Consider the following 14,292-nt stretch of genomic DNA (forward strand, 5'->3'; position numbering starts at 1 on the left):
AAAATATCGCAGTGCTTTTTGTGTGTATGTTCTGGCTTTAAGATAGGGAATCAAAAGAAAAAAAAATGGTCCCAGATGTACTGCACTTCATTTTCCTTGAAACTCAACGCTAGGTTTAATAGAAAAGGACCTTGTATGCCATCTGCGGTACCCATGGTGTGTAGTGGGAGTCTAACTGTCATATTAATGATTATTATATACCTGTGTGGTTCCTTTTAAGAAATATTAAGAGAAAATAAAATAAAAAAAAAAAATGTGTACTCAAATATACCATCTGCGATTCGGTTTCTCCCTCATGACAAAGGACTTCTTATTTCTGAACTTCCAGAAAATGTTTGTATGAACTCGGACGAAAATAACAAGTTTCCTTTCAAATTAGGAAGAACAAATGTTATTAGCTTTTCTAAATGCAGAGTAGTTGCAAAGCAGAGACCCCTGGTATCAGAGTCGGTCTTAGGAGGTGCCGGGCCCAGTTGGAAACGATTTTGGTCAACCTCGGGTTCCCAGTGAACGTTCAGTGTTATTAGTACTTGAGAAGCTGAGAGTTAATTACACTAGCCGATTAGGCGCAATAGGCGTAAGGGCGATCCTACGTCAAATGATAAGAAGAGAGCTGAATTATCTGATTAGAGATCTTGAACTCCCTAAAATTAGACAAAATTTTAGGAATCAGTTACAACAGTGGAATTATCCCAGTAGTAATAAGAAATTTTAGAAATTCTTTTAAGACTGAAGATTATTTCAATACATACCGCAAAGTTATTGAATGCCTGGTAAGTGAGTTGAATACGAGTAATCAGTAGTAGCTGAGGTTGTAGTAACTATTTTATATTCTATTATTTTATTGTATTATATCTTACATATAGCTAGGCAGTGATATTTGGAATGCAAAATTGAGTTAAGCAAGCTTGCTAGTTAACACACAATATGAAAATTGCTAGTATGTAGAATTTTGCATAGAAACATTCCAGTGGCCCCGCGTAGCGTAATCGATAATGCTCTCGCTTTTGGTGCGACCGGTCCCGGGTTCGATTCCCGGTGGGGCCACTCGTTCGAAAAAGTGTAACAACTTCTTCAGGCCAGCCATCTTGAGTGAGGTTTTTACTGGGTTTCCCTCACTCACACTAGGGAAATGCTGGGATGGTACCTAACATATGGTCCCAGGCTGCTTCCTTTCTTCCCTTTCCCCGGATAATGTGCTCGCCGAGGGACGTCATCTCTCATATACGGGACGGGCTAAATGGCCTTAGATGCCGACAGCCCAGAAATCGAAATCCTAATAATTCCAGTCAATAATGGCATTATCTCGAAGAGTTGACACCTTGCGTACCAGTGATATCCATCTGGATGTCATGAAAACGTATCCTTTATTTAGGGTCGTATTAATCCTGGAGATGCTGAAATTTGTTAGCGGATGCAAGGCAAGACTTAGTTCTACTATTTCTCCTTAGGTGACTAGCGTACCAGTGATATCCATCTGGATGTCATGAAAAAGTATCCTTTATTAAGGGTCGTATTAATCCTGGAGATGCTGAAATTTGTTAGCGGATGCAAGGCAAGATTTAGTTCTACTATTTCTCCTTAGGTGACTAGCGTACCAGTGATATCCATGTGGATGTCATGAAAACGTATCCTTTATTAAGGGTCGTATTAATCCTGGAGATGCTGAAATTTGTTAGTGGATGCAAGGCAACACTTAGTTCTACTATTTCTCCTTAGATGACTAGCGTAACAGTGATATCCATCTGGATGTCATGAAAACGTATCCTTTATTAAGGGTTGTATTAATCCTGGAGATGCTGAAATTTGTTAGCGGATGCAAGGCAAGACTTAGTTCTACTATTTCTCCTTAGGTGACTAGCGTACCAGTGATATCCATCTGGATGTCATGAAAAAGTATCCTTTATTAAGGGTCGTATTAATCCTGGAGATGCTGAAATTTGTTAGCGGATGCAAGGCAAGATTTAGTTCTACTATTTCTCCTTAGGTGACTAGCGTACCAGTGATATCCATGTGGATGTCATGAAAACGTATCCTTTATTAAGGGTCGTATTAATCCTGGAGATGCTGAAATTTGTTAGTGGATGCAAGGCAACACTTAGTTCTACTATTTCTCCTTAGATGACTAGCGTACCATTGATATCCATGTGGATGTCATGAAAACGTATCCTTTATTAATTATCGTATTAATCCTGGAGATGATGAAATTTTTTAGTGGTTGCAAAGCACGAGTTCTACTATTTCTCCTTAGATGACAGCACCTTACTGACAGAAGAGGAAAAAAATGTTTTTTCTCAGTAGATGGCAAGCCAAAGGGAGCATTCAATTACAACACACATGTGTTTGTTTTGACGATAAACAAGTGGCAACTTTGAGATCGGAAAAAGAAAACTTTGTCTTTGAACTCTAGTCAGTGTTGCCAACCCGAAACAGCATAAAATACCTTTAGATCGTCAAAATGTTCGTTTTTCAGTCTAAATGTTCCACAATGCAAATAATTGTTTTTATCAGTAATGTGAATGCACTTCTCACACGTGCACAATAACTATGCTCTATATAACGGTTAGGACAGTTTTTTAAGAGTAAATGAAAACCTAGTATTACAGCACGCACATAGGAAAACGACATCTGAAGTGCAAGGGGTTAATTTAAATATTTTTGCGTTCAACAACCCAAAATACATAAAGGTTTTTTGTAACATCCAAGTTTCGAAGAATCCTTGAACATTGTAGTTTAAAAGCATTCCTGGTTACTAAAATAAGGAAATGTAAACTACCTTCCTATGGCAATTAGAATGGAAGCTACATTTGATTAATTAATTTCTTAATTTAGGTGGGATTTAAAGATATTAGAAGTAACGTACAGACAATTTGTGTGGTTCTTCGTTTAAAAACCTGAAGTCTTCAAGAGTATCCAACATAGCCTTAAAATTAGTTTTGCTTTTTGAAATTTTTAAAAACATCTCTACGCTGTCATTTAATGCTACGATCATCTCGCTGAAGTTCGTTGCGTTAAGAGTTTCTTGTATGATTCCAAATTTTTAAGTAAATATTTGGTGCACAGTTTGTACATTTACAATGAAGTATTGAAATACAATATTGACAATGTTATAATCTCATAATATACTCATTGCAGAAGGCCCTATTAAGGTGATTCGGAGAGCGCCAGATATGGAGGAGCTGGAAGCAATGTTTCCAATGCTGGAGCCAGGAGGCAGATATTCACCGAGTAGTTGTCAAGCTCGCTACAAAGTCGCAATCGTAATTCCATACCGAGATCGAGCAGAGCATTTGCGAATATTTCTTCGAAATCTTCACCCTTTTCTTCAGCGCCAGCAGATAGTGTATGGGTTATATGTGGTGGAGCAAGCAGGTATGTCAATTTGTTTCTGAAAGTATTGTCATGTAAACCGGTATTTATTTTACTTTTTTTTTTTCTTTCTTGAATTTATAGTGCGTTCAAGTTTCCCTTCCTCCCTCCATCCGTCTTTTGACCACATTTGCAGGGTTGTAACGTCTTAACACCTATTGTGTGTGTGCTTTTTTCCCAATACTATGGCTAATATGAAACAGATGTCAAGCAATATAAGAACAAGGAAGCTGGTATTGGGAACACGGAGTGAAACACTTGACTTAAAGGACGGCGTTTGGAACTGTGGCAACTAAGTCTCCACGGGGAGTTGACAAGCGACTGTCAATAGTTTAATATGGGGGTTTTGGTTTGTCATTTAGTTATCGGTGGTTTTTCCACAAGACTTATTTATGGCACGAGCCACCACACCTAGAAAGCACATTCTTTATATATGAACTTCAATTCGGGTGAAGAAACGAAGTATAAATGCCTTCAGCATTTTGAGAAGATTTTGATTTATATTGAGTTTAGTAGCGAGGCTACATAAGATGAGGACCCACACCTTAACGTGAGATTCGAACCACATAAGCTTCCGCCGAGAATTGAACACGGGTTTCCCACGCCAGGGATGCGTACGCTAATCGCTTAGCCTCGATTGAGCTCTTCGGGAGAACTACAACCAAAAACTGTAACACAGGAACCAGTTACTTTTCACTGATAAATAAATAAAACCCAGAACAGTCTCTACATAGAATCTTTATTATAAAAGACAAGCATGATAGAGAGTCGCGGTAATGATTGCCGCTAACTGCGCTGCTTGATGCTAATAGATGTTGCTAGCATACAGGGAATTTGCAGATTTATAACTATAACGAGTTAATTGCAGCTTAAAACTGTATTCTTTCAATTTAATTATTTCAAAACAGAACCAAATCATATTTATATTTGAACATTAATATTTGGGTATATTTTGACGACGACGAAGTAAGTAGGTAAGCAAATGAGATAGCCTGAGCATGATGAAATTTCAATAGACATTATCAAATACTCAATAATTTTTCTTACAAGTGTCCAAGTTTTTAAACCAAAATTAGAAATTATTTTTTCTTATCATATGACCTAATATTAAGGAAGTTACGAAATTTTTAAATATTCAAATAGCCTCTATTTTGAAACAATATGACGAATCGGATTCGATATTTGTAACATGAATGAAATGACCAAATTTGGTTTTAATCCATTCGCTTTTAGGAAAGTAACTGTATCCACTATATACAAGAAATTGATTCTACTGTTATAAAAATAGATGGATATCGTGAGATTTCCGCAATAGGTATATTAAAAATCCCACACAAGCTTGTTACAAGCCAGAAATTATTAGAGGATGTGATAAAATGGAATGGGGATCGTGATAGGAATTAGGGGTGATTCCCGGCGGGAGTTCTTGTGATTCGGATTCCACGTTAATCAGTAGGTCCACGTCTCATATAGCCTCGCTGCTGAACGGGACGTTAAACTCAAAATCAAATCAAATCAAAGTGATAAGAATTAGGTTTAGAACCACTGCTCTAGACTAAGATGGATATAGCGAATAACAAATCGATGACATGTCGAACATTTCCTTTATCCTTATGTTAGAAAACGGGGGAAACTAGAACTAACAAAGACATCAAGAAACCACCAAAATGTTTCAAAGCGAGTTCTAAACAAAACAGATGCCTTAACATCACCACAGAACATTGCTGCTTAAAATGATACACTCAGAATTCCATTACCACTGTGAAGAGACATGTACTTTCTGGTGGCGAGTGAGGATGTGTTGCTGTCAAAAAGTTGAAACTAATAGAAACATTGTAAATAACAATTAGCAGTCTCACGTATACACCTCGTGAAGCAGTTTTGTTTGTATGGTGTGATAGTTTTTCAATTAATATTGAAACTGAAAGTATTAGTAGATTTGTACCACTTCCGGTTTTACTATACGGAGAATAGAGATGAAATATATTGTTGGGATACTTAATTGATTACAGAAGACCACTTCTCGCTATCTGTTACTGTTTTTACTGTATAGCGATGAACTAAAGTCGGAAGTAGTTGACTTTTGCTACTTTCCGTTTGAATATAGGATTAAGAGAGAAGGTGGTACACACTGTTCCATAGAGGTTGGCCTTATTCTTTATTGCTGCTTTGAGTAAAAAGTTTCTAAGTCCAACTTCGGAAAACTAAACCAAATCTGCTGGTTCGAACTAGTGGGGCACAAAACTTTTTTTTTTTTTTTTTTAAGAAAAACCGAAGCCGAGTTTTGAAAATGTTCAAAAAACCGGTTCAGTTTTCACCGAAACCGGTTATCGGTTTTCTCCAAAACCGGTTCCGGATTTCCAAAATGTGTTCTATTGCTGACCAGAATAGTGTTTCGTTGTTCTCCGGAAACCGAATCTGTTTCCATAGAAATAGATTTATGTCTCTTCCAAAAGTTTTCAACGAACCGGTTTTGAAGAAAACCGAAATCGGTTTTCGTGAAAAACCGAACCGGTTTTGGAGAAAACCGAAACTGCAGTTTTTCCGGTTTCGGTTTTTTCTAGAAACCAGTTTCCGTTTTTTATACAAATCTGTTTTGTCCATCCCTAGTTCGAACCTCCAAGCCAGCCTTAACAAGCTGGAAAATTGTGCAGATGTTTTTTTTTTCTTCTTTTAAATGTAATAATACATGTTGGAATGATATTAAGTGTAGAAAAAGGTAACATTGATTGAGATACTTAGTGATCCAATATTTCGAAACTATGTATTCATTTGCTGGTTTTGCCATTTTGAGTAACATACGTGAAAGAACATTTACATATGTAGAAGAAGAATGAAAGGAAGAATATTGAACACAATTCTCGCATGCATAGTAAAATAAAAGTCAAAGGAGAACAAAAAGCAGCGTTTGCAATGGATATGAATTTCGTTGTCTTGTAAATAGTTATATTTCTTTAGAAGGAGCTCGCCTAGAGTGGCCGTGTTAGCTCAGTGGTAAACCGTTGGAGTTCAAATCGTAAGGTTGTGAGTTCGATTCCCATTTAAGTTTTTTTTTTCTTTGTTCGAAATTCTATTTTCCGCAATGCATGGAAAGTTATGTAAAACCGAAGTTCAACTAAATTACTGTATACCTCTCAGTATCTGTTTATTTATTTAAATATTTTCAACGAACTTAAAAAGTTCGTTACTCAATTCTCTATGTCTGTCTGTCTGTCTGTTATTTGCGATTTTTTATATTTTGAGCCCTCCATTCAATAGAGCATCAGAAACTACCTCAAAGAAGTGATGAAATTGTTCGCGTCACTCTTACCGTTCCCGAAATATTGGCCAAAAAAGTTCCGATTTCAGGAGCCATATTTCGGGAGCAAATGTTAATTAATACCTAAGAGGATGGTGAACAGTTTTGTACCAAATACTAACAGGTAGCCACTGCCCAATTGGCCACCGTTCCTCAGATATTGGCCCAAAAAGTTGGGATTTCGGGAGATTTAAGAAGCCATATCTCGGGAACAGTAAGTCATAGAGAGATGGTATTTTGCCTTTTTTTTTTCCAATTTTGAGCACGTGTCTTCGTAAAACAACATATGGTAGAACTTTTTAACAGAACCCTTAAACAAAACACGTGGAGAAAATTTAGTACTCAAGGAAATTATAAATGCATAGATATATTACAAGAATTGTTTGAGTATAATAATATTCTAATACCATTAACATAGAACAATTGGTATAAAGAATGTAGAAGTTAATAAGAAAAATTAATTCTTTTTAAGTTCGTTCTGGCAATACTCTTGGAGTATTCTCAGCTGGTTTTATATGGAACAATAATTTACAAAATTGCATACCCTATTTCTCAGTGTTCTGTTTGCCGTATTATTCTTTGTTTTCTAATACAACTATTCACTTTTCCAGGCAACAGTCCATTCAATCGAGCGATGTTAATGAACATCGGCTATAAAGAAGCTTTAAAACAATTTAATTACGACTGCTTTATTTTTCACGATGTTGATCTGTTACCGGAAGACGACAGGAATCTCTATACATGCCCAGAACAACCGAGACATATGTCAGTTGCTGTGGATGTGATGGGGTATAGGTAAGTGTCATGCAGGAAAAATAGTACAATTAAACCCATTTATAACTACAACGAAGGGTCTAAAAAAAAAGTAGTAGTATTGTAATCATGATATTAGTATAAGGTATCGAAGGTTGGGAATGATAGTACAGGATGCAGCAGGGGAATATGACGATTTATCACCGTAAATAAAAATACAACCTTTTGTTGCAGGAAATCATATTTAATATATGTTTTATAGATCTCAAAACATTTTAAGTAAATAGTGGTGCGTCTTGCCAGGGAATATGACGTTGACTAAAATGTTCATTTTATGAAAATCATGTCTGCGAGGTAGTTGCCATTCTTGCGAACACATTCCTCAAGACAGCCTCGAAGCTTGTGCATAACCTTACGTAGATTTACCTGAGTTCTGGATGGCTTCTTCGACGTGTAGATGTCAGTCGGATATATCTGAAAACCTCACTTTTCATGTAACCACAGAGGACAAAATATCACATGCGTTCAAACCGGAGATTTTGAGCGCCATTCAGTGTTCCCTCGATGTGAGATCGCCTTGTTCGGGGAACATATTGTGAAGTAGGGTCATGAATTGAATACGTGTATGGGCCTGTGCCCCCATTGTGAAGATTCCAGATTGTCTGAGAATCATAAGCACGTCGGCACAACTCAGATTTGACAAACGTCGTTAGCATGTTAGTATATGGCTCTGAATTCAGCCATGGGTATTATCCTTTTTAACTTCAAGAAAGTAAGGACCAATAGCACCAAACATCACACCGCGTAATAATCTTTCGACTGTGTAAGGGCCTTTCATTCAGCTGACAAGGATTTTCTTCTGCCCAGTACCGGAAGTTTCGTGTATTGATATCACCATGAAAAAAAAAAAAAAAAAAAAAGAAAGAAAAACAATTGCTTCGTCTGTCACACCTGTTACTAAACATATACAAAGTTTCAAGCACAGTATGCCACTGTTTCTGCATTAGAAGAAAAATATCTCAAGTGAACAGTAATACCGGTAGAAAATAATATTCTTATTCGCAGTTTAATCCAGGCTGATTCCACCAAAGTGAGTCAGTAGTTTGAAATTAGCGCTTTAAACTGAAGCAGCGAATACTGAACGAAATAAAAGCAGAATAAAATAACTTATAATGCATTCCCTTGCGCAATGTTTTTTTCGGTTATTATCCCACAGTTATTTTGTTCTAATAGGTGGTCTCAAGGAAGCAACCACAATGAAAACGGGTTTCAGCCACAAAATACTACTGAATTTTTTCCACGCAATGTTACAGCAAATTCAGAAATAAGCAGTGGTTGAAGTGAGACGGTATGCGGTGGTATGCCATACCACCTCTGGTTTTTCAGTGATGAAGGCATACCACCTCTGTTTTTTTAGTAATCCAGACATTCCGTCACTGGAGAGTAAATACTAAATACCTTTAATAAATCCATTTTATACACAGTAATTGACAAATGTTTCTAAGTTGACAACACCGACATTTTTATCTTTTTCCTATTTTTTGTTTTTAAAATGAGGTTTCTTCAAAGAAGTTCATCTAGTTTATATTTTGATGTGTCATATTGAATCGGTTTTTATATGTGTGTGTGTCTTCTTGCCTTAATGCATATAGATGTCGTGTTTTGAGCATGGGTGGATTTAGAATTGTCTGTTGTGCAGGGCGAATCTTCCAGGGGTTTCGAATACTCCTCAGTTGAGTAGAGGGTTCAGGAGTTTCGCCGCAGGAAATCGTGAATATAAAAACTCGGCTTTTGAGCATTTTCGTGTATAATTGTCTATAATACAACCTAAGGACATATTGTTTTCCTTTTACTTTTTTTTTTTTTTTTTCAGAAAGTTGGCAGGGAATCAAAGTCTCTCCATCTCCCCTTCCCCGTACTACAGATCTCTCTAATGGTTTTCAATCATTATGTAAATAGAAATGCAATCTTTTAGGCAACATACCCTCATTGTAGTTCAACATTTAGATAGCCGGTATGTCGAGTCAAAATCGTAATAAAACATACCGCATCTGTTTTTTTTTTTTTTTCCCCACTTCGAACACTGAAAATAAGTATTAAAATTTACTTAGTTACTGCTGCTACTGCTACTATAAAAACAAAGAAAAAAGTACTGCTATTGAACTGATGCATATCAAAATAATATGTTTTCAACACTCGAACGTATCTTTCTACGAGGCACGAATATTCAAATTAATTCCGAGTTCTTTAACATATTCGTTCTGACAGAAAAGAGTTTGTAAGTGCACGGTTATTGACTGGAGTAGCAAACTCATGACATTTTATATAACCGCAAAGGAATAAGTCACATGGAGTAAGATGTGACGAACCTGGTGGCTACCCAATTGGTGTACTACGCCCAATCCAACGATCTGGGAAGTGATATAGAAAGACATCCGACCATCTAAACTTCAATGTGAGGGTGCAGCACATGTTGATCGTTTCCATTAAGCTGCAGATCAACGATCTGAAGATACAGGAATTATTTCAACATAAATACAGGATCACATACTGTTATAACCTCAGCAAAGAAATATGAATTGAAAATTCTGCTCCGTATTAGGCTTTGTCAAACTTTTTACTGTAGTGTTATCTCTTATAGTCCTTTGTAAATGTGTGCCTTTTTTATTCTCAAAGTCCGCCTGTTATGAGAATCGAAAGTTCCTAATAGCTAAAATGATTTATGCCCATTTGGCCTTATGTCTTCAAAATATATTTTGACAGACAATCGATAAGGATATGTTATCTTACTTTGTATTTCTGTGGTAGGTAGAATGCCATTAAAAAAAAAAAAAAAAAAAAAAAGTTACACATCTAAAGTTCTAAAAATACTTTTCGAGAAGTTGCAAGAATAAACATTAGAAGCATGCAGTGAAGCTTCAGTGTCATTATTACTTATACTTTATTACAACTATTACTATATACTTACCTATGTGTCCTAGTAATCGTTGATGATGGTTTTTCCGCCGCTCTCTTCTTCATATTTGAGGTACAAATACAATCTGCATGAGCAATCTTTTAAGCAATGACGGAAATAATACATTACTCTGAATATTTACTTTGATTATACGGTCTCCTATTCGTTCAAACGTAAATACTACTAGCCTTACAAATGTTTTGCAAAATGACACTTAAATTTTCCTATCATAATTTGAAAATTCCCTCTTCTGGTGTGGAGCGAAACGGGAAAAGGCCAAACGAGGATTCCCGTTTCGCCTTATAATCAAATTAACATACACTATCTTAGCAGCCTGAAGTAATAAAAACAGACAAGGCGAAACGGGAAGACACTGATAAAATATGACCGTCTGGAAACCAGATTCTATCCAGAATTTGAGGATTTGGTTTTCGACTTATAGGCCATTGAATTTGGAGTTGAGACTGTAGCAAATTTTCAGAAAAAAAAAATGATAGTTCGTACCAAAACCTGTTATTGAACGTGAATTTGGGACAAAGAAAAGTAAATGGATGATTAACTATACTGATAAATATTTGCTTTTAATAAAATGGTTCTCCAGTTATAGGCTGTCGAAAGTTTGGTTTGTTCTCAACAAATCTGTTGATAAAGATTTCCTCAAAACTAATGAATGTTATATTTGTTCTTTTAAATAGCAATATATGGCTTTAAGTTCGTGTGTCCCCACGGGAATCGAACCGAAAGCAAGAGAGTAACCAACTAAATTGGCCCACTGAAAACCAATCTAGGACTATTTATTCTACAGTAAGGAAATGAAATGAAATGAAATCTTTGAGTTTTACGTCCCATGGTTATGCCGGTTAGGCTAAAGGAGATCGTGATGATGAGAAATGAATGAAATGCTGGAACGAACAAAGTGGGAGGAAACAGGAGAACCCCGAGAAAACCCATGGGCACGGTGTTTGTCCACCACAAAGTCCACACGGCGCGAGCAGGGATCGAACCAGGGACCCCAAGTACCGGAGGTGAACGCTCTACCACTGAGCCACCGCGCCCTTCCTCTACAGTAGGGAAACTTACCATTAAATGATACCAATCTTTTCTCATATAGACCATACTAGTTTTTCCAGAGAAATCATTCAGTTATTTAAATACTTTGAAATAAATAAATAAATATTACGATTTTGCGAACAAACTGTTTATTGTATGAATACTTTTGTTAATTAATGCTTTGCTTTTAGGCTTCCATACGATGATATATTCGGCGGAGTGAGTGCCCTGACGCGTGCGCAGTTTGAAAAGGTGAATGGCTTCAGCAATATGTTCTGGGGCTGGGGTGGTGAGGATGACGATATGGCGAGCCGAATCAAATACAACCATTTTCACATTTCCCGATATCCTGTGAACATCGCTCGATACAAAATGTTGCCTCATAAGAAGGGAAAGGCTAATCCTAAAAGGTAAGTAAAAAGAATCATAGGTTTAGGAAATAGATACTCTGTCCGTTTTGGTGATAATAAACAGGCATTGTCCTAGGTTTTCTGGAATACCTGTACATATCTGGGATAAGTGGTAACGAAATTACAATTAAGTATCCAAGGAAACCGTAAGGTTGATCGCTGTAGTGCAAAATATTGTCATTGGACAGTCTTGTGTGACAGTCAGGATTCATATTAAACTGAGTATAAGCGAGCTTCTGTCATTCGTCTTAACATGGGTTTGTGAGCCTAATTCGTTCAATGATAACTCGTGAAGTTTATCTGGTTATATTTTAACTTGGCATTGTTAGCATGTCATAAAATGTAACTTGTGCCAATATTAGTTACTATTGACGTCTGAGACCAATATGTGTAAGCTCGCAAATCTATTAATTACGTACGTAACTGTAGAGTTTAGGCTTAAACCGTCTCTGCAACTTCTAAACTTAAATACAACGATAATGACTCCTTTATTGTACGATATTTCCATGTTCCATATTGAGTACTTTCATTACTAAAAGAGATCTAACTATGCCATATGAGTACTTCTTCACTTAATAAGGTACTCTATCGACAAACAAGAACATTCATGAGAGTCCTGAGAAAAAATCTACGATACATGCACAGATTCATTTCGGACAATTAAACTTTCAATATAGAGTATGTGCAACCTTCTGTGGCACTTTGAGCCCAGTACAAATATTCTGTAACGTCCGTTCCAATTCCCAACACGCATGTGCTCTTTTTCTCTATAGGCTTAGGAAATAAGCCGTTTGTTTAGGATGAAATCAACCTAAGTCGTGCGTACACTCATGTCCAAAATTATTGTCGCATACCTATAACTGTCTTCTTGTAAGAAGATAATTTGATAATGATTTTGCAGGGCACTTTTAATATTGATACTATGTGTATAATCGGGAAATATATATTTGTGGTAAATTCCATAGGGAAAGAATTATAAATACGAAAAGTAGAATGAGTAAAGTAAAATGTTCCTAAATGGACAAGAAAATTGTATTTTCGTTTTATTGTTATTTACTGCTCTTTTGACATGAAATTGGCCACATACATATCTTTGCCGATTATACACATACTAACATTATAACAGATACCGGGCGAATTCGTTATCAAATTATATTCCTACAACAACATATTTATAGACATGCGACAATAATTTTGGACATGAGTGTACATGATATAACTATTTAAAAAAAAAAAAAAAAAAAAAACAGTAACTGCCACTAGAAATATTTTCTTTCGGTGCTATACGGTATATATTTTCTACAGGACTTAAAAAAATCATCTCTATTGTTTGGGGCAGTGACTAGTGGTGTGGTCCTGTAATCCATCTGTGCTAAAGGTGAAATAGTGGGGAATAGCCTATACAGTAGACTCCCGAGTATCCGACCTAGTTTTTTTTTTTTTTTTTTTTTTTTTTTAATCGTAATTAAATGCGGAAGGCAAGGCGCTGTATTGGCAACATTGTCAAGGCATTGGAAGCGGGCGTCTGCTACAATCCTCCTACGTGTCGTGTGCAAAATACAAGTTGTGACAGGAAAAGAGCAGCGTTCTGTTCCTTGTTCATTGTATCATTAGTATGTAACGGACGTCCATACAGTACGCTTGCCGCTGTTCCTTATTATAACTGTACAATAGAGACCTGCACGGGCCGAATTTTCCGGCCCGAGCCCAATCCAGCCCGAATGTACCTGGGTCCGGCCCGGCCTGATAAGCTTTTAAACATTCTTGGTCCAAGCCCGGCCCAGTAAATTTTAAAAGTTTCATTTTGTAACATTTTTCATGGGCACACTTCTTCAACGTTTGCCTTTATTCTAATTATCGTTTAACGAAAGTCAATAATTATTAAAGAATTGCAATTAATCGGCCCTAGCCCGGCCCGACCTGAAGAGAAATCAATGTCGGCCCGCCCAAGCCCGGCCCGTGCAGGTCTCTAGTGTACAGTACAGTATTCGTAAATTGTTCTTTGGATATGCTTTATATTGATAAAGAAATGAGTTCATTGAACTCCGGCCTATCCAGCCTGCCCTTCCGACACATTAGGCCGAATACTCGGGAGTCTATTTCACTCTGAAGATTGATCTTGCATAATCGTCTGTGCATCCGCCAACTGAGCCTTATTGAAGTCCCGCTCGTGTTTCTGAGCCCACGTTGTTAGTAGGTATTTTCCGTCCTCAACTTTGGTGCTGCGCCAGGTTGTGAAATAAAGCTGAAAACAAGCTTGGATTAAAAGTAGTGGAGTAAATTCATCCTCAACTTAGGGTTATACACAATGTGATAAGAAAGTAATTTTCCACAATAACTTCCGTAAAAATTTGATTTTGATTCAATTATTATTATTATACACGGTGTTTCAAAACAACACCGTCAACGTTTGGGAGCTAATTCCTGACACCAAGACAAGACGAAAAGTATAGACC

The 14,292-nt window shown here is 36.8% G+C and overlaps 1 protein-coding gene across 4 annotated transcripts in view; it reads left to right on the forward strand.

Moving 5' to 3' along the window:
• LOC145673741 (beta1,4-N-acetylgalactosaminyltransferase A-like) overlaps positions 1 to 14,292 on the forward strand; it is a 99,733-nt gene that overhangs the window by 65,619 nt on the left and 19,822 nt on the right. For all 4 annotated transcript variants that reach the window (XM_081743484.1, XM_081743482.1, XM_081743483.1 and 1 more), the window contains exons 3-5: positions 3,136 to 3,372; positions 7,279 to 7,462; positions 11,618 to 11,836. In XM_081743484.1, the coding sequence (XP_081599610.1) occupies positions 3,136 to 3,372; positions 7,279 to 7,462; positions 11,618 to 11,836 (640 nt within the window). The remainder of the gene's footprint in view (positions 1 to 3,135; positions 3,373 to 7,278; positions 7,463 to 11,617; positions 11,837 to 14,292) is intronic.

Source organism: Thermobia domestica, chromosome 17 (genome assembly GCF_964235325.1).
Source record: "Thermobia domestica chromosome 17, izTheDome1.hap1.1, whole genome shotgun sequence".
Taxonomy (NCBI): Eukaryota; Metazoa; Arthropoda; class Insecta; order Zygentoma; family Lepismatidae; genus Thermobia; species Thermobia domestica.